The sequence below is a fragment of the Triticum dicoccoides genome, chromosome 3B (genome assembly GCF_002162155.2).
Source record: "Triticum dicoccoides isolate Atlit2015 ecotype Zavitan chromosome 3B, WEW_v2.0, whole genome shotgun sequence".
Classification (NCBI taxonomy): Eukaryota; Viridiplantae; Streptophyta; class Magnoliopsida; order Poales; family Poaceae; genus Triticum; species Triticum dicoccoides.
The window spans coordinates 180,806,564-180,831,424 of record NC_041385.1 but is presented as its reverse complement, the minus strand read 5'-3'; the positions used below and the strand labels follow the sequence as shown (position 1 = coordinate 180,831,424).

Below are 24,861 nucleotides of genomic sequence, written 5' to 3'. Positions count from 1 at the left end.
TTTTTTGGCCATGTGTCATTTTTTATAAGCCCATGCCAATTTTTTAATTGTTTTTCTACTTTCTCACATGGCAATTTATTGTTTACAGCACGACATTTTTACATCAATAACATGGCAATTTTTTATTATTAAGAGGATGCCATTTTTAATTACTATGAGGATGGCAATTCTATTATTGGGATGATGATTTATTATTATTACTTTAAGAGGATGAAAATTTTCAATCTAAGAGGATTTTATTTTTAACGGGATTGACATTTTTATTATTAAGAGGATGCATTTTTTTACTAAGAGCATGATATTCTTTTTGTTTTTCGAAAATGTAACTATAAAATCTAATTTTGGGGCTTATCGAGACAAAATAGAGAATGACAGTTTTTAAAGTTTAGCATGGCAGTTTTATTCTCGCGGACCTCACGACTTTTTTTCACTATCATACTCATTGTAAAATTATAAATTAGAGAAATGACAATTTTATAAAGTAGCAAGACATTTTTTTTCATAATTTAGATCATGGCAATTACAGCCTCTCTTTTCGTTGATGGCATGGACCTCTAGGTCAACTGGAGAGGTCGCAGCACCACCGGCACGCGGCAGCCTGCAGCTCCCCCTGTTGCATCATCTCCTCCTTCCTCAGGCAATCTGCTCGAGGGCAGAGAGCCTCACCCTAGTCGTCTCTCATGTGCGTGGAACGCATGACGCATGGTCGCCCTCCCCAACGATTTGCCTAAGCTTCGTCGGGATGAGTAGGTAGCAGTCATGGCTTTCTCGCTGATCTGGAGCAGAGGGGATGGGTTGAGTGGGTCATGCTCTAGAAGAGAAACGGAAGGACGAGAAGAATAGAAGGGGATAAGATCCCACTCACAATCACGCATGTGCCTGCCTGGCTAGGCGATGCGACGCAAATCCGAGCATACACCACGAGCAGATCGGACGTTGTGCCCGTGACCGGCCGAGCGTTCAGCCGGTCGACTGGTCACAAACGTTTACCAAAGAAAAAAAGAGAGACTAATTTACGTTCTAGTGGCGTTTATCTGTTGAATAGATGAGTTATGACCCCCCAACCACTCTCGTAATTATGGCGACACCATCCGTGTCCATCGTTTTCATGGCATGTCAACGATTAACGCAGAAATAGCCATCTATTTTTAAACCCGGGAGCGACATAAACCTGATAATTTATTAACGCAGAAATAGCCATTCATTTTTAAACCCGGAGCGACATAAGCCTGATAATTCATCAGGAAAGACTAGTCGATTCTATCTAAACCGTTGGATCAAGATCCAATGGATCTGCAGTCATCTTCCACCTCAAACTCGACACACACTGTTCATCTTCTTCCTCTGGCCGAACCGCCAGCCTCCGCCGCCCCGCCCTCCCCTTGACCTTCTCCCACCGCCAGGCTTGCCGCCGCCCCCGGCCATCCCTCTAGCCCCGACCCCATCTAGTTTTTTTTCTCCGGTGAACCCACACCACCGCCCCATCATCGCCGTCCACCACTACCCCACCCTGAACCCTAAGATAGATAATGTGGTGATGACGGCGAGCCCCTTCCTTCTCTCTGGCAAGGCCATTCCTTCTCCTTCTTTCAATCAAAATCGACTGACCCAAAACTGAAAAGTCCGCTGACTGAAATGTAGGTAATATGTAATTCATCATGCAAGGGGAACAGTTCAAAGAAAAAAAAAAGAGAGCAAGAAAACCACAAATGCGTCGAAGACCGGAGACCCAACCAGCTTCCTCCCCACGCATTAATAAACCCTGGCCTTAAATCCCCTTTCCCAACCGTCTTCCTCCCCAGCTAGGACGACGGTATCCATCCCGGAACGGAAAGCGCCAGATCCAGCTATAAAATCCGCCCCTCCCCACCCACAATTCCACAACAGCAACCAAATCCCCCAAGACCGAAAAAGGCACCAGCAACTCCAGCGCGTAGAGTTGAATCTGAGCTTACTTTGAGAGATTTGATTGATTCAATCAGTCGAGATGGCGCAGGCGATCGAGGCTCAGAGGGAGGGTGCGGAGGTGTACCACGGCGCGGTGCTGTGCGCGGAGAAGGCGGTGGAGCTGCTGGCCGAGACCAACATGCCGCTGGGCCTGCTGCCGCTGGCGGACATCGAGGAGGTCGGCTACAACCGCGCCACCGGCTTCGTCTGGCTGCGCCAGAAGAAGGCGCTCACGCACACCTTCAAGCAGATCGGGAGGCAGGTCTCGTACGCCACTGAGGTGACGGCCTTCGTCGAGGACCGCAAGATGAAGCGCATGACCGGGGTCAAGAGCAAGGAGCTCCTCATCTGGATCACCCTCTGCGACATGTACATCGACAAGGGCGACCCCTCCAAGATCACCTTCAAGACCCCCACCGGGCTGGGGAGGACCTTCCCTGTCTCCGCCTTCGGGAAAGAGGACTGCAAGGAGGCCGCGGTGGCCAAATAAGTGTGGACAGACGCGATACTCTACAAAGTTGGATGAAGACTGAAGAGTGCTCAAGTTCAAGTTCAATTGTTAACTACCTTTGTCTGGGTTTATTAGCCCTATTGTATTTTTGGCCCTATTGTATTTTTGGTCTACCTTTGACCCTTGATTTAATTACCAAAAAATAAATTATATATCAAAATAATAGTATAATTGGAAATCTCTTTTGAATATGAATCCTACAATATAATTTGGTGATTTAAAACTTTTATTTTGTTAGTCAAATCTACAGCCGAAATTTAACACAAAGTACGAAAGAGACGTGTAAACCAGACGAAGGTAGTACGACAACTACATTTTTGCTTTGAAAATTACGAAGTAATTCATGGGTGTAACTCACTATATGATGTGCGTATAAAAAAATCATAACAAAATATATGATCATGTGATATGTACAAAAAGACAAATTTATATCTCGTGCATTTTATTTAAGTGAACACCACATTTGAAGTTAATTTTTACAAAGTGCACATCACATATCATTGCTAACATACATGAATTTAGAAAAATCCTTAATGAACCTTCTATTGAGGGTAAGGTACATTTTTGTAACATCCCAAAATTCTAAATTTTGGAATGTTATATTAAATAGATAGATTGATTGTTTGTTTGATTGTTGTGTGATTGATTGAGTGAAATTTGAAACTTTTGAAAGTTAAATGAGAGGGAATAAAAAGACTTCCCCAAACTTTTATTTTTGCATTTTGATCTCCGTGAATTCAAATTCTTTTCACCACAAAACCCTGGAGAGAAGATGACATGACTTCTTCCATTTATTTAAATGACAAGGGGTGTTGAAAATATTTGAATTTCATTTGGAAAATATTTCCAACCCAGGAACTTTATGCAACTCAATGATTTTCACGAGCGGAGATAAAATGACTTCTTCAAAACATTTGAAATATGAGTTGGGAGTTTCAAAGAATTAAATTCAAAGTTCTTTTGAATTTACTTTTCCATTTGGAGTTATTTGAGTTTTATTCAAATTATTCTTCTCCAAAAATCAAATATATGGAAAATAGGGTAACATGATTCCCTACATCATAAAAATTGGAGAGAAATAAATTTGAATTAATTTTGGTATTTTTAAAATGGTTTTTACTCGATTTTACTAGAGCAGAAGCACTCTTTGTTTTATTTGAATTTGTGTGAATTTTATTTGACTTTCTAAAAATGTTCATGTCGTAGAAAATCTTTTTCTGAAAATTTTGATATATTATATACCTATGTAAAAATTTTATTTATTTTGCGTTTCTTTTTATTTTGCTAGAAAAATGTTTTTTTTTAAACTCTCTCTCCACCTACTGGGCCGGCCCAGCCGAAGCCAGGCCAAGGCCCAGCGCGCCACCGCCTTCGTCCTCGACTCCCGAGCGCGCACGCATCGCCGCCGCCGTGCTCCGCCTGGCCTCCCGCCGCCGCCTTACCCCTCCTCCACGCCTCCCGAGGCCCTCCCCGCCTATTTAAGCCGTAGCCCCGGGCCTTTCTCTCTTTTCTCGCGCCGCCGCCTCCCCTTTCCTCTCCGCATCGCGTCGCAGCCGCCGCCGCACTCCTCGAAATCCGCCGTCGCAGGCGAGATCCGTCGCCGCCGCCCCGCTTCGTTCCGTCACCGGGAACCACCGTCGACACCGCCAACCTCCTCGCCTCGCCGCGCCGCTCCTCCCCGACCACTTCGCCGCCGGCCTCGACGACCGGAGCCGCCGCCCCGGCCGAACCCGAACAGCCGCCGCCGCCGTTGCACCGGAGATCCGCCGGAAAACCGCCGCTGCCGTTTTTTTTTTCCGAACCAGAATAAAACCGTTAACTCGTCCGGTTTTTATTTACTAGGTTGGTTTTTACTTATTAGATCGGTTTATTTTCTAAGTTAAGTTAATCAGTAAACGTTCGCTATGTTAGCTTCTACAGTGAACGAGTTCGTTCTTTAGTTCCTCGTAGCGAACGTTCGTTCGATAGGATTTTTCTTTTTCTTTTTAATTTCCGGCCAGGGACCCATCCGTGAATATTTTATTTACAGATTAGTCCATGTTCTTAAAACGATCACAACTTTTTGTCCGTTTATCCAAATTCAACGAAACCACCGCCCGCTTCTTCGTTATGATCTCCTCTATCCAGTAATCCAACTCAAACATGTTTTTGAAAGTTTAAAATTTGAATTAGATCAAATTTGAATTTGAACTTCGTTTGATCATAACTTGAGTTTTGTAACTCCGGTTTAGTTGATTCTTTTTGCAAATCGAAGCTCTTGACCTAAACTTTCTGATAAGGCCAAATTCACATAATTTTGGTACTGTTTGGAATTGTTTATTGTTGCAAGAGTTATTCGTTTGGTTTTGATGTTTTCCGAATCGTACTTCTTCGTTCTTTCCGATCTTTTGAGTGATTGCTTATGTGTGGTTACTATTGTTTGCTTATGATAGATTGAACAGAGTGTGACGAGTAGAACTATCAAGAGTTTTGAGTGCGAATCATCTTCATCAACATTGCAGGCAAGTTCACACTTTGATCATACCTTTTCTCATACCCAGTTTTTATGCATTAGATCTATCCTCAAACATTGCATAATTAGGATCTAATTAAATTGTGGGTTATGGGAATTAGTTGAGGTAGTACCTATTACCTGTTTTATTATCAAACCCTTGGTAGTTACTTCTATGTTTGCTTATTATGCCATGCTATGCAAGTAGACGTGGATTGGGTGAGTGAATTTTCCATGACAGATGTGAGTTTGTTAATTAATGGTTTATTTAAGGTGGCAACTTTAATACACATTTGGGTGGATTGAGGCACCTGGTTACTCCAGGACTTGCCTGTCTAGGCACCTGGGTTTCCAGGACTTGCCTATTTTTCTTCGGACCGCCACCCAGGCTCAAAGGGATCATGAGATTATTCAAACTAGAAACTTCCGTGTGCAGCCACATGCTATTATGGGCTCTAGCATAGTTGACTAAGTCATGCAAACTCTTACAGGGTAGACTAGCAGATGTAGGGGTTGTAGGTTGGTACGGTCTACCCTCTACGTAAGGTGCGAGCGCTTCTGAAAGACTATGTCTCGGTCATCCGTTTCTCAAACACCATGTAGTGCAAGAAACCAAACGGAGGCGATCGAGTCATGTGGGGAAAAGTGCGCAAACCTCTGTAGAGTGTACAAACTAATCATGATTAGCCGTGTCCCCGGTTATGGACATCTTGAGTATCTAGTACTTGGATTATCATGTGAATCTCATCATGTTACTTTAATTAATATTGTTGGGTTGTTAATGAGTACTTTTAATTGGGATTGAGAATGCTGTCAACCATTCTCAATATTTAACAACCACCATGATAGTTAAATAAATTTATTTCTTTGCAGTAGGGAAAAACTGGCTTTACGCAAAAACAGTAACCATAGAGCTTTCCACCAGCCAAATATGCATGTAGTGATAGACTTTATTCATCATTGCTCTATGGTGTGAATTTGCCAGTACATTCAATGTACTGACCCTTTGTAGCTGCAACGTCTCCTATTGCAGGATCTTAGGACGAGTAAGTGATACGTTAGGGTTACGATTTCTACACTCAACTTTGCCGTTGGTGTTGGTGGGAATCCACAACCTTGTTACTTCTGCTATTTTGGATTGAGGTAATAGTATTTACGTTACTTTATACATGTGATTTACCTCTGTTATAAATCCTCGAGTACTGTGTGTGTCAGCATACCGATCCAGGGATGACACGTAAGCACAGAGACTTGACCCATTCGGGTCGGGTCGCTACAATTTTCTATTATCTCTGTTCTTTCTTGATCTATTTCGATACTCCTTCCCGATACTCTATGCCCCAGCACTACTCCCCCGGTGACCATGAAGTGGCTAATTTTCCAATTCAGCACAAAACATGTTTCTTCGCATCTCTGCAGAACTTCTGTGAGATTATAGAGACAGTTGTCAAAGAAGTGCCTGACAGAAAAATTATCCCTAAAGACTTTGACAATTTTCTTCACAAAGTCAGGAAAATTCTGGAAATGCACTTCTTAAAGAATTTTCTCCACAAAGTCAGGGAAAACTCTAGAAAAAGAGGGTGGTCCATTACACAAGCCAAATGGTATTCTATGATATGCATATGTATCGTAGGGACAAGTGAAGGTGGTCTTATCTTGGTCTTCAGGTCAGATTGGTATGTGTGAAAATCCGGAATATCCATCGAGATAACAAAAGTAGGAGTTTTTAGCCAACATTTTCAATATCTCATTTATGGAAGGTAATGGGCAGTGATCCTTCCGAGTCCATTTATTTAATTTTGTAAAATCTACACACGTTCCATATCCAAATAGCCCTAGTAGAGACTATGTTATTATTTTCATTAGTTACTAAAGAAACCCCTCCTTTCTTAGGAATGCAATGAACTGGACTCACCCACCTACTATCAGACATAGGGTAAATTACCCCAGCGTCAAGAAGACGTATTACTTCTTTTCTTACCACATTCTTGGAGGCATGATGTAGTCTTCGTTGGCTTTCAATTACTAGTTTAGCTCCTTCTTTAATGGGAATATCGTGAGAATAACTAGATGGATCTATCCCTTTTACGTCTTTCATTGAGTAGCCCAAAGCCTTACGGTGTTAGTTAACACCGTCAATAGCTTCTCTTTTTCTTTTCCTAAAAGGTCAGCACTAACAATAATAGAAAATATTCCGGTGCCATCCATAAACTCATACAATAGTCCTTTAGGTAATGGTTTCAGAATAGGTGGAGGTAGTTCTTCATCTCCTTTCCTTTCAAGTACCTCATACACTTTATTTAAACACGGGCAAACTACGGGAGTAGCATCCATTATCATCTCAATTTCCTCCTTTTCATCTTCTTCAAATAAGGACTCGGGCCTTACCAAGACCCTTTCAACTTCATCTTCTGGAGTTTGGAGGTGAATCTCAACTAGTTGTTTCAATTTTTGCTCTTCCTCATTTTGAGCCTCTTCTTGATATGGTTTACTTAAGACGGAAGAAAATGAAAATTTAATCATCTCATCTCCCCACTTCATAGAGATAGTCTTCTTTTTTATATAAGCTCCTGCAATATTCAAAAAAGAATTTCCAAAAGTAATAGGACAATCCTTATCCTCTGAGATCACTAATACATAAATATCAATGGATAAATGAGTGAGCCTATTATAATTTTGATATCTTTAAGGATGCCACAGGGTTTTCTATCAGTCTTATCTGCAAGCTTAATAACAACATCAATTGGCTCAAGAGTATGGGGAGAAATCTCATGATAATTTTTTTCATAAAGAGTATAGGGAATAATATTAACTGGGGAAGAGGGGATCCTGGGTCACACAATCCAAAATAAGGCTTACTTCCAAAGGAACACGATAAATTTGTTTACTTGTACCCTTACCTCCGGTACACCCTTTAAGGTAATAGGTTGTATCTTGGTCTAAAAAGACTTCTTTATTAACCACTACTATAGGTGTAGCAAGTTCTCTCACGATATGCACATGTGGTGGAGTTCTGTGTTGTTCTACCTTAATACTCTTCTTATGCTTAGTAGAAAGTGATTCTCCCTTCTTCTTTCCCGTTCCATTAAAAAATAAGCCTCTCTCCGGTCTTGGGGTGGAGTATTTTCTTCACGATTGCTTCTACCATTCGGATCGCTTTCCCTTCCTTGGTGTGTTTCACAAACTTTTTATCTAGAGCTGCAAAAACTCAGAAAAATCTTTCAATATATGTAAAACAGGGCCAGTCCCAATATTAAGCTCATGACAAAGATTTTTCATCTCCTTTATTTGTTCTAAGGAAAGACTTAATACTATCATAAACATGATCAATTGTTGTCTTTTCCTTTGAACACAGGTACCAACTTTCAACATTGTGCCGGATCCTATCAAGTAGATTCCAGGCTCGTGAGATTTCGGTTCCCATAAAAGAACCTTTTGAAGCAATATCCAATGCCTGTTTACTCTCTGAGTCAAGTCCACCATAAAATAAGTTCACAATTAAAAAATTAGGATAACGATATTCAAGGCATTCACAGAGTATACCTCGATACCTTATATAGGCATCTACCAGTTTCTCGCATGGTCGCTGCCCAAAGCTGCTAATCTTCCTTGTTATCTTATATAGTTGTCTTTGAGGGTAAAAATGAGAATAGAATGCAGATGATAGCTCTGTCCAATTACTCAAAGCACTCACGGGTCGATGCAATAGCCATTCAACATGTTCCTTTTCAAGAGAATAGAAAATATTTTAGCTTTTATCTCCTCATTAGTTAAATCCTGCAACAGGTATGTCAGGACAAATAGATATAAAATTCTCTCCTCGAGCCGGTCCGGCTACTAACTGCACCCCTTCCTGACAAATTTGTTCTTGAAGGACCACAGTTGCTCGCAATCTACAAAAATCGTAAAGCACAAAAAAATTCAAAACTTAAGGCAAGCCCCAAAAGCCCTTAGCTCCTCGACAACGGCGCCAGAAAAAGCTTGATGGCCTACAAGTGCACAAGGTTTAGTTGTAGCCTTTTTGAAGTAAGAGTATCGATCCCACAGGGGGCACGGGAATAAGACTTTTGCCTATGTACTGAATTATGTATTTTTATGCCTGCAGATAATTGTAGATTGAAGCAAAGTGAGGGCGGTCAATAATTGTGATTGAGTAATGAAGCGAACTTTGAAGGAAATAGCATAAAAGTAAATAAACGACTGTGACTAGAGTGACTGATGGAACAACAGATGAGTAATGCGTTCTCAGGGAGTCCAGAATCCCCATTGGTATGTTTCTAGCGCACCTATGCATGGGATAAGTAGGAGATGGATATTTGAGCCACTGTTGACTATTATATTGGGCGGAGCCGGGTACAGTACACGTCCTACTCGAAGTAGACTTCATGGCACGCACACCACTATCATAGTTCTCCCTAGAGGGTTACAACTCATGATAACTAAGGATTACCCCATGGGCGTGACCTTTCTAAGGGTTCTGCATAATTCCCCTATCAGTTGAAAAGTTTAGGAGGAAAAGGCTTTCATTGTCACCTTGAATAACCCTCACATCCTAGCCCTTGACAAACAATACATAATCATGTATACATCTACACACAACATCTACTGAAATCTCATAGGGCATCTCCATGGCAGACGGGGCACGGTTTTCCATCCAACGCGGGCCTGTATCGGTCCGCCGAGCTGTCCAAACGTATTTTCCCCAGCAAACCCGAGACAAACGACGGGGGGCTTTGTGGGAGTCCGGACAGCAGACACGTAGGACTCCGACACCCCTGACCCATCCAAAACCCCTCCCAGACATTGCGCCTCCATCCTCCCCACATTCTCTCCTTCCTTCTTTCTCTCTGGCCTTCGTCGCCGCTCTACCACCCCGGCCATCCCGCCACACCCCTATCAGAACTCTATGTCCCTGTCACCTCCATCGTTCCAGCCGGCGTCCACCCCGCTTCTCCTTCGCCATGTTCAACCCCTCTACTTCGACCGGCCCACTAGGTACCATGGGCTACTGCTATACTCACCATGTCCGACAACTGTTCGATGGATTTTCAGAGCTAAAAAAGTTTTCCCTTCTTTCTAGCAATGGATTCCGATTTGGAGTACATATACAAGCACTATGTAGAGTTTTCTGATGGCTCGTCCGACGAGGAGTACTACACGGATGAGACGGTGATGATGCAAGCAGTCCTTGAAGACGCGAAGGAGCATGTTATAAATTTCAAGGGATCGATCAAGGGTCATCGAAGTGCTCAGCCGCAACAGGGGGTGCGGCCATTTAACACCGATGGTCGACTACCTTGCCCTCAATGCACTCTTCACTGAACATTTTCGCCGCGTTTTCGGATGCGTAAGACTGTCTTCGGCCGTTTGTATCATGGCGTCCGGTCATATGATGCCTACTTCGTCTTGAAGAAGGACACTGTGGGAACGATTGGCTTCTTTGGTTACCAGAAGTGTGCACGTCTGCACTCCGGATGCTTGCATAGGGCACGACCACTGATTCGTCGGACGAGTACCTACGGATGACTGAGAGCACATGCGTAGATCCATAGTCAGGTTTGCAACTGTCGTGGTCGAGGTGTTTGGACCTTAGTATCTGAGTGAACCAACTGTGGTAGACACCAAGAGGCTCTTGGCAATCTCAGAAGCAAGAGAGGTGGCCAGGTTTGCTTGGATCTCTTGACTGCATGCGTTGAAAATGGAAGAAATGTCCGGAGGCTTTACAAGGGCAATATCAGGGTCATGTTAAGAAGCCCAACATCATTCATGAAGCAGCTGCATCGCATGATCTTTGGATTTGGCACGGTTTCTTTGGCATGCCCGGGTCTCACAATGACATTAATGTGCTCCAGCGATCACCATTGTGTGCGAGACTGAAGGGAAGAAAACTCCTCCTTGCCACTATACTGTCAATGGACATGAGTACAACATGGACTAGTTGACAGTATCTATCCTCCGTCGGCTACCTTTGTCAGCACCATCACTAACCCAGTTGGCCAAAAAAAAATCTCACTCCATCAAAGACAAGAAGCAGCTAGAAAGGATGTGGAGAGGGCAGTTGGAGGTCTGCAGTCCCATTTTGCAGTTCTTTGTAGACTTCCTAAACAATGGGATTCGAAGACCTTGTGGGGACAGATGACATGTTGTGTGATCGCGCACAACATGATCACCGAGGATGAGGGTAGGATGCTGCCGTAGCTCTAGAATTTGAGAACATGGATGATCATATCAAACTTCCAGACCAGAGTTCGGCCACATTTGAAGAGTTTATTCAAATTCATCAACAAATTCGGCATCGACTAACTCATGAGCAGCTGGATGAAGATCTGATTGAGCATCAGTAGACGGTTAAAGGGAAACAATGTTGAGATGTACTATTTGAACCTTTTTAAATTTAAATTAGTATTGCATGCAGCTATTTAAATGCATGTACTCTTTGTATGCGGCTAGTTGAACATGTGAACTCTATTTATGCGACTATTTGATCATATGGACTTTAAAAAAATTAAGGGAGGCCGAATGCATACGGACATCGTTGAATGGTTGTCTCCTGCATTCATGTCCGTGGGCAAGTGTTTTTTTACAAGGACACAAGAGAGCTGATTGAGAGGAGTAAAACAACTCGTTCTGGTGCTAAGAACGGATCCCCCAATGTTCCTCTGGGAAGGCAGCAGTACTTAGAGCAACTCTAGCAGACCCCGCAAAAATCCCCGACCTACAAAATAACCGCCAAAATGCGGATCGACGCGGAAAATCCCGCCCGAACAGACCCCGCATACACGTCCGACCAGTAAAAATTTTTGCGGGGCACGGCAAAAGATCTCCCCCGACCACTAGATTCACGGGGTGGGAGGACGACCCGAGCTCGGCCCCTATCCACAGCGAGATTTGGCGGGAGGGACATTTCTGCGCGGCCGTTCCCGCTCCCCCACCCTCGACCACCATTGCCCCCGCCACCTCCCGCTCTGGTGCATCTTCCCCGACAGTCCTTCCCTGCCATGGATGACACCTTGCTGTCCCCCGTCATCATCGAGGTCGTGCACGCTCAATCCCTCAGGCGGATCTCGTCGCTAGCCATGTTGGCCCCGCCGTCACCCAAGGCACCACTGCACCTGTCCACAAGCGGCATGGCAACGTGGTCGTACAGGGCAGGAATCTGGCTGCCCCCACCGGGAAGGCCCGCGCTTCGGGCGCCAACGCCGCTGCGTGATCCCGGCCGGCGACGGAGAAGGTCGGCAAGGCCTCCAGCGTGAAGCGGAAGAGGATTCTGGCTACAAAGAAGCCGGCTCCTTCATCCACTCCCTCCGCCCCGGAAAGAGGTTCCCCGACGATGCCACTCAATGGTGTTGTTCCCACCGCAAGCGAGGTGTTCGACGAAATGGCCAGAAGGTATGCCTCTTCGGTCATGGAAATTTTCTTTGCTTTCGCGATAGCTCGTTACTTGTTGTCGTTCACTATAGTGGTGGTTTGAACAATGCAACTGCCGAGTTCGTGAACTTGTTGGACACCAACGCCGTTGACATCGATCAAGCCCTGTTTGCCGCATTTGATTACAATGAAACGGAGCGCGGCATGGATGACCATGGGGGTGAAGAAGAAGTGGAGGAGATTGATGAAGGGGCGTATGAGCAATCGCAAGCAAGAAGTGGAAAAAGCCAGAGATTGAAGAACTACACGATCTTGGAAGATCAAATCTTGATCAAGGCATGGCGTGCGATGTCTCTTGATGCATGCACGGGTACTTCTCAAACCGTCAAGAGGTATTGGCAAAGGATCGAAGATCAATACTTCCGCATGATGGCAAAGTATCCCAATTGGACTCTACGCACCTTTCGGTCGCTCCAAGGGCGTTGGGACGTGATCAAGCCTATTTGCAGCCGTGGGCCAGCTTGCTTGGAGCAAGTACACAATGCACCTCCAAGTGGAACCGTGGAATCCGACTATGTGAGTTCATTTTGACTTTGTTCAAGTTGTGCACATCGTATTGCGTCATATGAAATGATTGCATCGTTCAAATTGTGTAGGACAAAATGGCCCAACAAAGATACAAGGACATGGAAGCTTCGGAAGGCAAATTCTTCAAACTAGAGAATTGTTGCGACTTGCTCAAAAAGTGCGAGAAGTGGAAGTTGATTGACAAAGAATCCCCACCGAAGAGAGGTTCACTTACAAACATGGATGAAGATGAGGATGATGATGGCCCAAGAAACTTGAACAAGCCCGATGGCGACAAGAAGACTAAGGAGAAAATGAAGAGAGAGCACGAAGCGTCGAGCTTGAGGGAGAAGATTGATGCCATGGTGCAATCAAATGAGTTGATGTTAGTGAAGACGTTAGAGATCAAGAAAGAGTTGACCGAGAAGAAGGCATGGGAGAAGCAAGAGAAATGACAATTGCTCAAGGAAGAGGGGCTGTGCAAAGCGGCCATTGAGGAGAGAAGAGCACGTGCCGCTGAGAACAAAGCCATGTCCAAGTTGCTCGCCGAAGAGAACAAGATCATGACAATGAACCGCAATGACATGGACGACCTCACCAAAGAATGACAATGATATGGTAAGAAGAGAAATCTTGAAGAGGAGAATGCTTGCGGCGGCCAGTGCGTGTTACAGTGCCGGAGATGTTTTCTCAACGGGGTTTGGAACCAATGTCACCGATGCGTTTAGTGCACCAGCCGATGATTTTGGTGCCAGAGTTGGAACAAGTGCCGGAGGTGGACTCGGTGGTTGCGATGACCTCGATGGACTCGGTGGCGCGGAGTGAAGATTGACCAAGATGATGCCCGACGTGGTCGTCAATTTTGCAAGACCCTCTTTTGCGTTTGTCCTACAAAATTTTAAACTTTTATTTGCGCGTGAACTGTGTTCTATTGTTTGAATTTGAACTTATTTGTTGGAACCGATGTCAAATTCGATAATTGGGCGTCTTTGGTTTGCCGGTCGACGCGGCGATGCCCGAGCTGACCCCGCGTAGCCGACCCGTAAAAAAACATATTTACCGAATATCCTTTTTTAGGGGTCTGTTTTGCGGGGTCTGAGTCTGACCTCGCCCGCGCCAGCCCGCATATACACTTTTCCACGAATTGCAAAAGACTTATACGGGTTGGGATTTTGCAGGTCGGCTAGAGATGCTCTCGGGGGAGAATAGAATAGTGTGTGCAGCCATCATGCATGCTAGACACATCAAACTGCTGTCGATGGTTGACCGTTGCTGCGGATCTATACCACCACCAGCAGCAGCATCACGCTGGTTGAGGAAAGTCGCATATTAAACTCGGTTGGTTGTACTACTTGTACTGGCACTGGACCAAGTGTGTGTCCATCACATGCGTGCTAGCATCACCACGAGCACTAAACTAGGAACGCAATTCCATCCGCTCGATCGCTCTGCATATACTGTACGACGTTGACCCAGATCGCTGGAGTGGCATGCGTCAAGTTACTTCAGGCTCTTACATTCTCGCCCTTTTGCTTCGCAGCCAAGGACTCACGAAAACAGTAGTTGAATTTCTCTCGATTTATCAGATAATTCGTGTCAATGCCTTGACCCAAGACGAAGTCACAAAGGGCATGCATACAAGGACAACTCCTGCTGTCGGTAAAGTAAGCACACATATGCATTTCACGAGAGGAAATAGCTCCAGAGAAAGATGAGAGTGAATTATGTGAATAGGAAAAAGAGGGAGCTGCAACCAGATCCAACCTCGCTCCTCCGCTCCTCCGCCCCTCCTCCGGGCCGCGGGCCACTCCGGCCGCGGCGGCCACCAGCCCCCGTGGCTGCCCGCTCGGGCAGCTGCGCCTCATCAACGGCCATGGCCTCTTCCCCTCCGCTGCCTTCAACGCCTGTAGGCTCGCCTTCGGACCGTTCGGCATGGGCGTCCCCTGGATCTGGGCGTGCGACCCCTACGCCCTCCGGTCCATCCGAGGTCCCGGATTCGCAGCTGTCGCCGCGCATCCCATCACCGGATCCGCCACGCCTCCTTCTCCGGGGTGAGTGCTCCCATGCCGCCCCACTTGTTTCTCCACTGGATATTGCTGCCCCCCCCCCTTCTGGGCGACCCCAGCTTAGATCCATCGTGGTTGTTCCGTCGCCGGCCGCCACCATTCCCCTTCTGGAGATGACGAGGGATGGAGCACGTATCGCTCGCGGAAAAGCCGGCGTGCTCTTCAATCCCCACTGGCCGCCCCAGCGCACCGGCGCGCCCCCCGGCGCCCCGCCTTCAATGCCTCCGCGGGTCGCGCTGCCTTCTTAAGGCGCTTCGATGGCCTCTGCTTCCGCTGCCTTAGCACAGAGCATCGCCAGATCGATTGTAGAGACCCTCTCCGCTGCATCTACTGCAAGAACACCGGCCATTTTGGTAGAGAGTGTAGCCGCAACCCCCGTAACCGCCCCGCCGGCGGCCCGGCGCCCCCAAGGCGCCGGTGCACCAGCGTCTCCGTTTCCCTCCGCCGCCGAACCACCCTCCGCCGCCACCCGCCATGGCAGCTAGCCTCCACTTCCACGTTGACCCTTCGCGTCGCCCCCGCGAGAGCCACAAGATCATCACCTCCACCCCAGCCATGGAGCGTCAGGAGTCCATCCTTCGCCACCACGCTGTTCTGCTGTCTGCCGTCGACAAGTCGCGCCCCACCAACCCCATGGCTGTCGTCAAGGCACTCGAGGCGCAGCTGCGCATCCCACCGCACCTGCTGAGGGTCACATACCACCACCCGGAGGATTTCCTCGTTCGCTTCAACCTCCCTGCGCACCACGACCTGGCCGTCCGCCAGGGCACATTGATCGTCGACGGGGGCGCGCTCTGGATCAGGCCCTGGCACGAGGATAATCACATGACCCACGACGACTTCAAGTTCCACGTGCGGCTGGTGATTGAAGACCTGCCGATGCAGCTCTGGTCGCTCGAGGGTGCCGAGGAGGCCCTTGGCGACCGGTGCAGGGTGGATCGGCTCGACTCCAGAACCTTCGAGCAAGATCACACGAAGACCTTCGGAGTGTGGGTCTGGGTGTGGGACGTCTCCTACATCCAGACCAAGCGCGCCCTCTGGTTCATCAAGCGCGGCGCCAGCCGGACCGAAGAGATGTACGACTTCTCCCCGCCGAGCCGCGACGTGGCCCCCCCATCGTGGGTTCGGCGTCGGGACCTGCTCATCCACGTCGACCGCGTCGAAGACTGGACGCCGCTGTCCCCGCGCTCCTCCTCCTCGCCTCAAAGCGGCCTCCCCTCCTCCGAGTCCGAGGTCGACACCAGGTCGTTCCCAGCAGTCTACACCGGCACCTGGTACATCAAGGTCGAAGATGGCCAAGCCACTGCTGACCATGGCCGATCTCAGCGTTCCAGGCCGGCCGTGGTGAGCACTGGCTGCCACGGCATGCCCTTCGGAGGCCACAAGCACGGCCACGACGGCGACGATGGAGGAGGCCGGCGCTCTTGGAAGGACACCCTGCTGGGGCGCGGGCGCTCCTCCCGTGGCAGTGAGGCGACAGACCAACCCCAGCAACGTCAGCGCAGCCGCACGCCCTCTAGTCGTCGCGAGCATCAGCACCGTCGAAACTCCTCCAAGGGCAAGAAAGTGCAGTCGACTCGTTCCCCTACCCAGAAGCACCCATCCGACCCAGTGGCTGACTTCTTCAACGACGCCCCAGCACTGGCCCCTCCCATGCCCCCTCCTGCTGTGGCTAACGACGTCGACCTTGAAGCCGAGGCGGCGACGTTGGAGCCGCTCTGCTTCCCCGACAACGCATCCAGCAGCAACACCCTGCCTGCAGTTGCTGCTCTCTCCGCTCAGGCCTGCTGCGCCCCGGCTCCAGCCATTGCGGTAGGGCTGCAGCTGGGCGCAGTCACCCAGAGGGTGCAGCAGCTCGGCATCCAGGACCAAGACGTCGCAGCTACACCTCGCCACCTCTTCGTTGACGCCCAGCCCGCCCTGCTCCCTCCGCCACGCCCGTCAGCGCCCAAGAAGACAAGGACTGTTTCAGCCCCAGTGCGTCAGAGCGCCCGCCAGGCAGGCAACCGCACGGAGGTGCCGGTGGCGCATCGTGCCACTCTTCGCATCATCCGCGACCTCGGGCTGCTGGGTCCAAAAGACAAGATGACACCTCAAGCGGCCAAAGCCCTCATCAAGAAGTTCGACGAGCCACTCACGGAGGACGTCATCGGCCTGGCAAAGCTCACATGCCAGGATCCGGCTGCCCTTCGCATTGCCGCCGGCCTCGCCGGCCAGAAAGCTTAGTTTATGTTACTGCAACTTATCTGTAGTCTCCAGAGGCGGTCAGTCTCCGACTGGCTTGAGTTAGGGCAGGTGTTTAGTGTTCGGTTAGAGGAGAAGCTTCCATGTCGACGGAAGTTGGGGCCTATTGGTGGCCGTCGACATGCCACGAATGTAGTTGATGTGTTCTTCCTTCATATTAGTATTAGCCTTCTGGAGAAACCTCTAGTGCCCCCATGAATGACATCAACTGCGCTATCATGTCATGGAATGTTAGAGGCCTCAATTCGGCGGCAAAACGAGAAATGGTTAGAGAAGTTTGCGCGGCACATAGACTAGCCATTCTCTGTCTACAGGAAACAAAAATAGATATCTGGTCTCAAGCCATGGTTAGTGACATAGGAGGCAATTGGATGAGAGACATCGTAGTTCTCCCGGCGATAGGATCTAGAGGTGGCATTGCGATCTTCTGGAACAGAGATATCGTCTCCATATCTTCACAAGCTGTAGGCCAGTTTTCGATCACAGTCATCGTGTCTCTTGTGAACTCGACTACAAGTTTTGTGCTCACCACGGTCTACGGCCCGTCGGATGGCACAAACAAGGAGGCTTTCTTCGACGAATTAGCTAGATCTGCCCCGCCATTAGGTACTCCATGGCTCATCAACGGAGACTTCAACGTCATCTACGAAACGAGAGACAAAAATAACCTCAACCTGAACAGAGCAATGATGAGTAGGTTTAGAACTGCTCTAGATTCGGCGGCGCTGAAAGAAATCAAATGTAAAAACAGAAGATTTACATGGAGCAACGAGAGATGATCGCCAACGCTAGTTAGCATCGATAAATTTTTCGTTAACCTAGAATGGGAGGGCCTCTTCCCTTCCTTCATGCTAGTAGCCGCCTCCACATCATGCTCCAATCACTGCCCTCTGATCCTGGCAAGCGCCACCGCTCCCCCTCATCGAGCGTGTTTTCGCTTCGAGAGCTTCTGGGTCAAATTCGCTCACTTCAGGGAGACAGTGCAAAGGGCATGGCAACGCCCGGCCACGCAAAATTGTGCCTTCAGCAGGATCAGAACAAGGCTCGACAGGGTGGCCAGAGACTTCAAGATTTGGAGTGGAAGCCTCTTCAGTGATTTCAAGCTACAATTCCATATAGCTTCAGAGATCATTCTGAGATTTGATGTGGCAATGGAGAAGCGGCAGCTAACCCCGGCTGAATTCAGCTTAAGGAAACTGCTCAAGCAAAAAGTGGTAGGGCTGGCCGCGGTGGAGCGCGCTCGATGGCGTCAGGCCTCTAGGATTACATGGCTGAAAGCAGGAGATGCCAAAACTACATTCTTCAATGCCAAGATCTGCTCAAGGAGAAGGAAAAACTTCATACACTCCCTGCGTGTCGACGGTCGGGTGGCGATCGAGCATTATGAGAAGTCCAACACCATCTATGAGCACTTCAGCAAGATCATGGGCTCCGCAGAGACAAGAGGCTGCACCATCAACTGGGCTGAAATTCAGCTGCCCTCTATTCAAATAGAAGGCATGGATGCCCCTTTTACTGAAGCTGAAATCTGGGCTGCAGTTCTGGCATCGCCAGCGGAGAAAGCTCCGGGTCCGGATGGATTCAACGGACAGTTTTTCAGAACTTGCTGGGATATCATAAAAGACGAGGTGTTGGCTGTCTTCAACCAATTCCATGCCTTATCAGGAGATAACTTTGCCAAGATCAACTCTGCTTTCGTGGCGCTGCTACCCAAAAAAGACGGAGCTGATTCAGTAGGCGACTTCAGGACAATCAACCTCATCAACTCCCTCGCCAAGCTAATCACCAAGGTGCTATCTCTCTGATTAGCTGACAAGATCTCTGCTGTAATCTCACCTGCCCAGAGTGCATTCATCAAATCAAGATGCCTGCAGGACAATTTCTTGTATGTAAGGAATTCAGTTCGCTCTCTGCACCGCAAGAAGAAACCGGCACTGCTCATCAAATTGGATATTGCTAGAGCTTTTGACTCCGTGTCATGGGAATTCATTCTTGAACTGCTCCAGCAACTGGGCTTTAGCTCTCGCTGGAGGGACTGGATCGCTCTGCTGCTTCGATCCTCTTCGTCCTCCTTCCCGCTGAATGGCGACCCGGGCTCCCCACTGATACACCGTCGAGGACTAAGGCAAGGAGATCCCTTATCGCCTCTGCTATTCATCCTAGCAATGGATGTTCTTCACCGGTTGATTGCCAAAGCGGCCGAGGATGGTACCCTTGCACGTCTACCAGGAAGAGAGCTAAAGCTGCGCACTAGCCTGTACGCGGACGATGCCGTGATTTTTGCCAACCTTGACAAGCTTTTTGAGATCATTTCCCGCTTTGGAGAAGCATCTGGCCTGCGCCTCAACATCACCAAATGCTCGGTCACACCCATCAGATGCGAGCAGATAAACCTCCAGGAAGTTCTCCACAACTTTGGTGGCCAAATAACCCAATTCCCCATCAAATATCTGGGCTTGCCGATAAGCCTGGGAAGGCCAAAGATGGTTTTGTTCCAGTTCATCCTAGACCGTATCTGTGCACGACTGGCTGGCTGGAAGGGGCGACTCATGCCCATAGCTGGAAGGAGGGTGCTCGTCCGCTCAGTTCTATCTGCAATCCCAACGTTCCCCCTCTTCGTCCTTAGGCCTCCCAAGCTCCTGTTCAAGGAAATTGACAAAGCTAGACGGAAGTTCCTCTGGACTCAAGATGAGGAGCTCAGCGGAGGTAAATGCAAAGTTGCCTGGAAAAATGTTTGCACCCCGACGGAGAACGGTGGCATCGGCATTCTTGATTTGCAGAGATTCTCCAGTGCATTGTGCCAGCGATGGTTATGGCTGTCATGGCAAAGTGAGGAAAGGCCATGGAAGGGCTCTGAACTTCCATGTGACAAAACCGATAGAGCTCTTTTTGATTCTGCGACCATGGTCACCCTCGGCAACGGAAAGTCAGCTCTGTTCTGGCTATCTCCATGGATCACCATCCCCAACCTGGCCACTTTGTTCCAAGGCCTGTTCAAGCGCTCCAAAGGAAAGAAAAAATGCGTAGCCGATGCCCTGGCAGACGACTCTTGGGTGCAAGATATCAGCCTCCGCCCAAATGATGGCCTTGTTCACAGCTTCCTGGTCCTATGGAGGGCGCTGCGAGCTGCAAGCCCGGTGCTGCAACCTCAGGTGGAGGACAAGATCACATGGCACACTGAGAACACCGACAGCTACAGCGCCAAATCAGCGTACAAGCTGCAATTCAGGGAATGCCCGAAGACAGATGACAAGCAGCTCATATGGAAAACCTAGGCTCTCGGAAACATCAAAATCTTCTTCTGGCTGCTCCTTCGCAACCGCTTATGGTGCAATGACAGATTGCAATGCAGAGGATGGGAAAATGACTACTTTTGCTCCCTTTGCAGAAGAAACTTGGAGACCTCAACTCACCTATTCTGGGACTGCCCGGTCTCCAGAGCAATTTGGAGGCAGATTGCAACCTGGGATGACTGCGACAAGCTCGCGCTCATTTCAGAGAACATCCAGGACACAACCACCTCTGTCACACAGCTGCGAAACATCCTCCAACACGAAGGACCAAGGCTCAGAGAGAAGCTCAAGACAATTATTTTCCTAACTGCATGGCACATCTGGCAGGAGAGGAACAATCGCACCTTCAGGCACGAGACAAGCCCAGTATGCAATGTCGTCGCTGCAATCAGGAGAGATGCAGAAGGCTGGAAGCTGGCAGGAGCCAAATGCCTCGCGACTCCTCTGGGCGATCCGGCCTAGGACCATCACATATCAAATTTTCATGCCTAAGTCTTGTAATCCACCATGATAACTTGATCATGAACATATTTTCCGCCTCTTTCCTACTAATATATGAATGCCGGTGATACACCGGTTCTTTCAAAAAAAATTATGTGAATAGGATGGCCATTTTGGCTTTGGGGAGCTATGCTCCTAGATGAACAGTAAATTTAAAATAAATAATAAATGAAATTTAAAAATTTAAAAATTTGTGTGTAGATGTTCATGTCAATGTAACAAGTATGCTTGACAATTTACATGGGAAATGAAGTATCATTGCTTCACCGGTGAAAAAACAAAATTAAGTGTAACATTTGATGTTCGACTTTTTTTTTCACAGATCAAAATTCTTCAGCTTTCCCCCCAAAAAATTGCCTGTAGCATTTGGGTACAATGAACACATCTATTTTTTTTTTAAAAAAGGACATTCGCAAAATACATTTTGGCGCGCAGGAGTATATGTTCGCAAGAGCCAAACTGGATTTCTGGTGAATACGAATCTATGATGTTACGTTACCGCAAAAGACATTCACCCTGCTTTATAGATAAAGCCACAACCCATATACCACGACCATTATAACAGAATGTAAAAATGGCAAAGATACATTGATATCGAACAAGCCGCTAACAAGCTATGAATGCATCATGAACAAGCTTGGGCATCAAGGCCCTCAGCGAGCCAATATCCTGCTATCGACATGACCAAGACAAGGTAGTAGCCCGTTGTCGGAGAAAAGACATGCTCTATCAACTCCCATGAAGCCAACCATAGTTGTTCCGCCATCCATGTCTGCCTCTAAACAAGGCCCCCTGCCATATCGTCCTGGATCGGAGGACACGACGCCGTCGGTAGGAAGGGACCAACAGGTTGCCGGGGAGAGGATGATCAACACGGCTACCTCATCTCGCAAAGTGATAACCCACAAGTATAGGCGATCACAACATTTTTCGAGGGTAGAGTATTCAACCCAAATTTATAGATTCGACACAAGGGGAGCCAAAGAATATTTGCAAGTATTAGCAGTTGAGTTGTCAATTCAACCACACCTGAAGATTAAATATCTGCAGTAAAGTGATCAGTAGCACAATAATATGATAGTTTTGATAGCAGTGGTAACAATAGTAGTAACGGTAATAGTGACAGCAATAATTTTGTACCAAGTGTAACACTAGCAGCAACGATAGTAACTTAGCAAGAACAATATGTGGAAAATTCGTAGGCATTGCATTGGTGAATTCGTTGGATGATATTCATCATATAACAGTCATAACCTAGGGCGATACAAAACTAGCACCACTTCATAAATATAATGTAGGCAGTATTCCGTAAATAGTCATGCGTGCTTATGGAAAAGAACTTGCATGACATCTTTTGTCCTACCCTCCCGTGGCAGCAGGGTCCATAAGGAAAATAAGGAATATTAAGACCTCCTTTTAATAGAGAACCGGAACAAAGCATTAACACATAGTGAATACATGAAATCCTCAAACTACGGTCATCACCGAAAAGTGCCTCAATTACTGTCACCCTGGGGTTCGTAACACGTAATAGGTGAATATGAGTTGCAAGATCGGATCTAGAACATATATATAATGGTGAAACATAAACGGTTCAGATCTGAAATCATGGCACTCGGGCCCTAGTGACAAGCATTAAGCATGGCAAAGTCATAACAACATCTATCTCAGAACATAGTGGATACTAGGGATCAAGCGCTAACAAAACTAACTCGATTACATGATGAATCTCACCCAACTCCTCACCGACCAGCGAGCCTATGAAGGAATTACTCACTCCCGGTGGGGAGCATCATGGAATTGGCGATGAAGGAGGGTTAGTGATGATGAAGACCGAAGATTCCCTCTCCGGAGCCCCGAACAGGCTCCAGATCTGGCCTCCCGATGAAGAACAGGAGGTGGCAGCGACTGCGTATCTTAAAACATGATGAAACTTTCTATCATATTTTTTTCTCCAAAAATAGCTATTTATGGAGTTGGAATTAGGGTGTGCGGGGCCATGAGGTGGGCGCAACCCACTAGGGCACGCCAGAGGGGGGGGGGCTAGTGTGTTGTCCCCAGTCGGGCCCCCCTCTGGTGGTTCTTGGTGCCAGTATTTTTTATATATTCTGAAATAATTCTCCAAAAAGTTTTATCCAAATCCGAGAATTTTTATTTTTGTACAAAAACAACACCAAGGTAGTTCTGCTGGAAACAGCGTCAGTCTGGGTTAGTTTTATTCAAATAATGCAAATTAGAGTCCAAAACAAGAGCAAAAACGTTAGGAAAAGTAGATACGATGGATATGTATCAACTCCCCCAAGCTTAAACCTTTGCTTGTCTCAAGCAATTTAGTTGACAAACTGAAAGTGATAAATAAAAAACTTTTACAAACTCTTTTGTTCTTTTTTACATAAATAAGCTTAAGTAGCATCCAGGTTTTCAGCAAAGATTATGACTTACCATGTCAACAATAACTCTTAAAAATTATGTTAACTCATATCAATAGCATAAGCAACTAGCGAGCAATAATAAGCTATCTCAAATGACAACACTTTGTCAAAACAACCATGATATAATATGGCAACAATGGTATCTCGCTAGCCCTTTCTGAGGCTGCAAACATAAATTCAGAGCACCTCCAAATTTCAAGCAGCGACTAAACATTGTAATTCATGGTAGAAAATATCAACCAATGAAGCCCCGCGAGTCCAAGAGGCGACTCCAGATAAAGCCGAGTCCAAGAGGCGATTCCAGATAAAGCCGAGTCCAAGAGGCGGCTCCAAGAGGGCCGACTATGGAAGTCGGCCTGCAACTCCAACCACCCCGATAATTAAAGGCAGGCATGGCCACCGTGCGCCATACCCATGGAGATCTCCGCCCGACGCGGCATTGTTGCCATGCTAGCCCTAACATCAGCCCCTGGGGCGGGGCCCTGTACCCACGACGACCTGTCTGCACGGCCTGGAGACGGCGGGGCCTACCAGTCAGCGAGAGTACTGAAGATGGCGAGAACGCCAAGAGTCGCCCCCCCCGGAGTCAGTTGGCCCCTCCCACGGGCCCCACGCGCCATTAACCAGATGCGACGGGGGAGTGGCTACAGGGATCGCCCGTCAGGAGGCGGCGCTGTTGCCATGACCCCATGACCAAGCCCGCGTCATTAGAAGCACGTCTACAGTAATCTGCAACCGGCAAGACCCGCCCGCGGCGGACGCGGGCTGACGCCCTCGTACCAGGCCAGTCGGCGGGACCCACCAGTCGGCGAGCCCCAGGAGTCAGCGGAGAAGACGACACCTGAGAGACAGACAGCTGGGACCCGCCCCAGCCGGTTTTACCATTGTAACCCTGGGGAGTAGGCCTATATAAACCCCCCAGGTCACCCATGCAAAGGGTTCACATCCATTAGCATTAGACAGACTACACAGGAAGGAGAGAGCTAGCCTCGCCTTCTTCTACCTCCAGAAACAACTCTAGGAGCAAGCTTGTATCCACTTTGCCTTAGTGACCATGCGGAGACCCCGCAGAGCAGCAGTAGGGGTGTTATCTCCTCGGAGAGCCCTGAAGCTGGGTAAGATCCGCCGGCGTGCATGTCTTTGCCTCATCCCGTTTCCAGGCGCGGGCGATGTCCTACTCGCCCCCACCATGACAAGCCATCCTTTGGCATATGTCGCACCCAACCCCCGACATCTTACTTGTGTGCAACATTTACGGCTTCGTTATTCATCTAAGCACGGAAAAAAGATCATCACATTTCATTGTATATTCATGCTGATCTCTTACGGGTCTTGTTCAGGAGTTCACGCTGTTCCATAGTTCAGCTAAGATACTTGTTCTTTAGGTAACGCTGTTCCATAGTTATCATCCATCAGCCAATGCTATCCCACAGGCTAGTGA

At 47.8% G+C, this 24,861-nt stretch overlaps 1 protein-coding gene across 1 annotated transcript; it reads left to right on the top strand.

The window, feature by feature from the left end:
* Nucleotides 1-1,784: 1,784 nt before the first annotated feature.
* On the top strand, nt 1,785-2,647 carry LOC119275440. Its single transcript, XM_037556284.1, has one exon. The coding sequence runs from the start codon at nt 1,988-1,990 to the stop codon at nt 2,435-2,437; it is 450 nt and encodes a 149-aa protein (XP_037412181.1). The 5' UTR covers nt 1,785-1,987; the 3' UTR covers nt 2,438-2,647.
* The last annotated feature ends 22,214 nt before the right edge of the window (nt 2,648-24,861 follow it).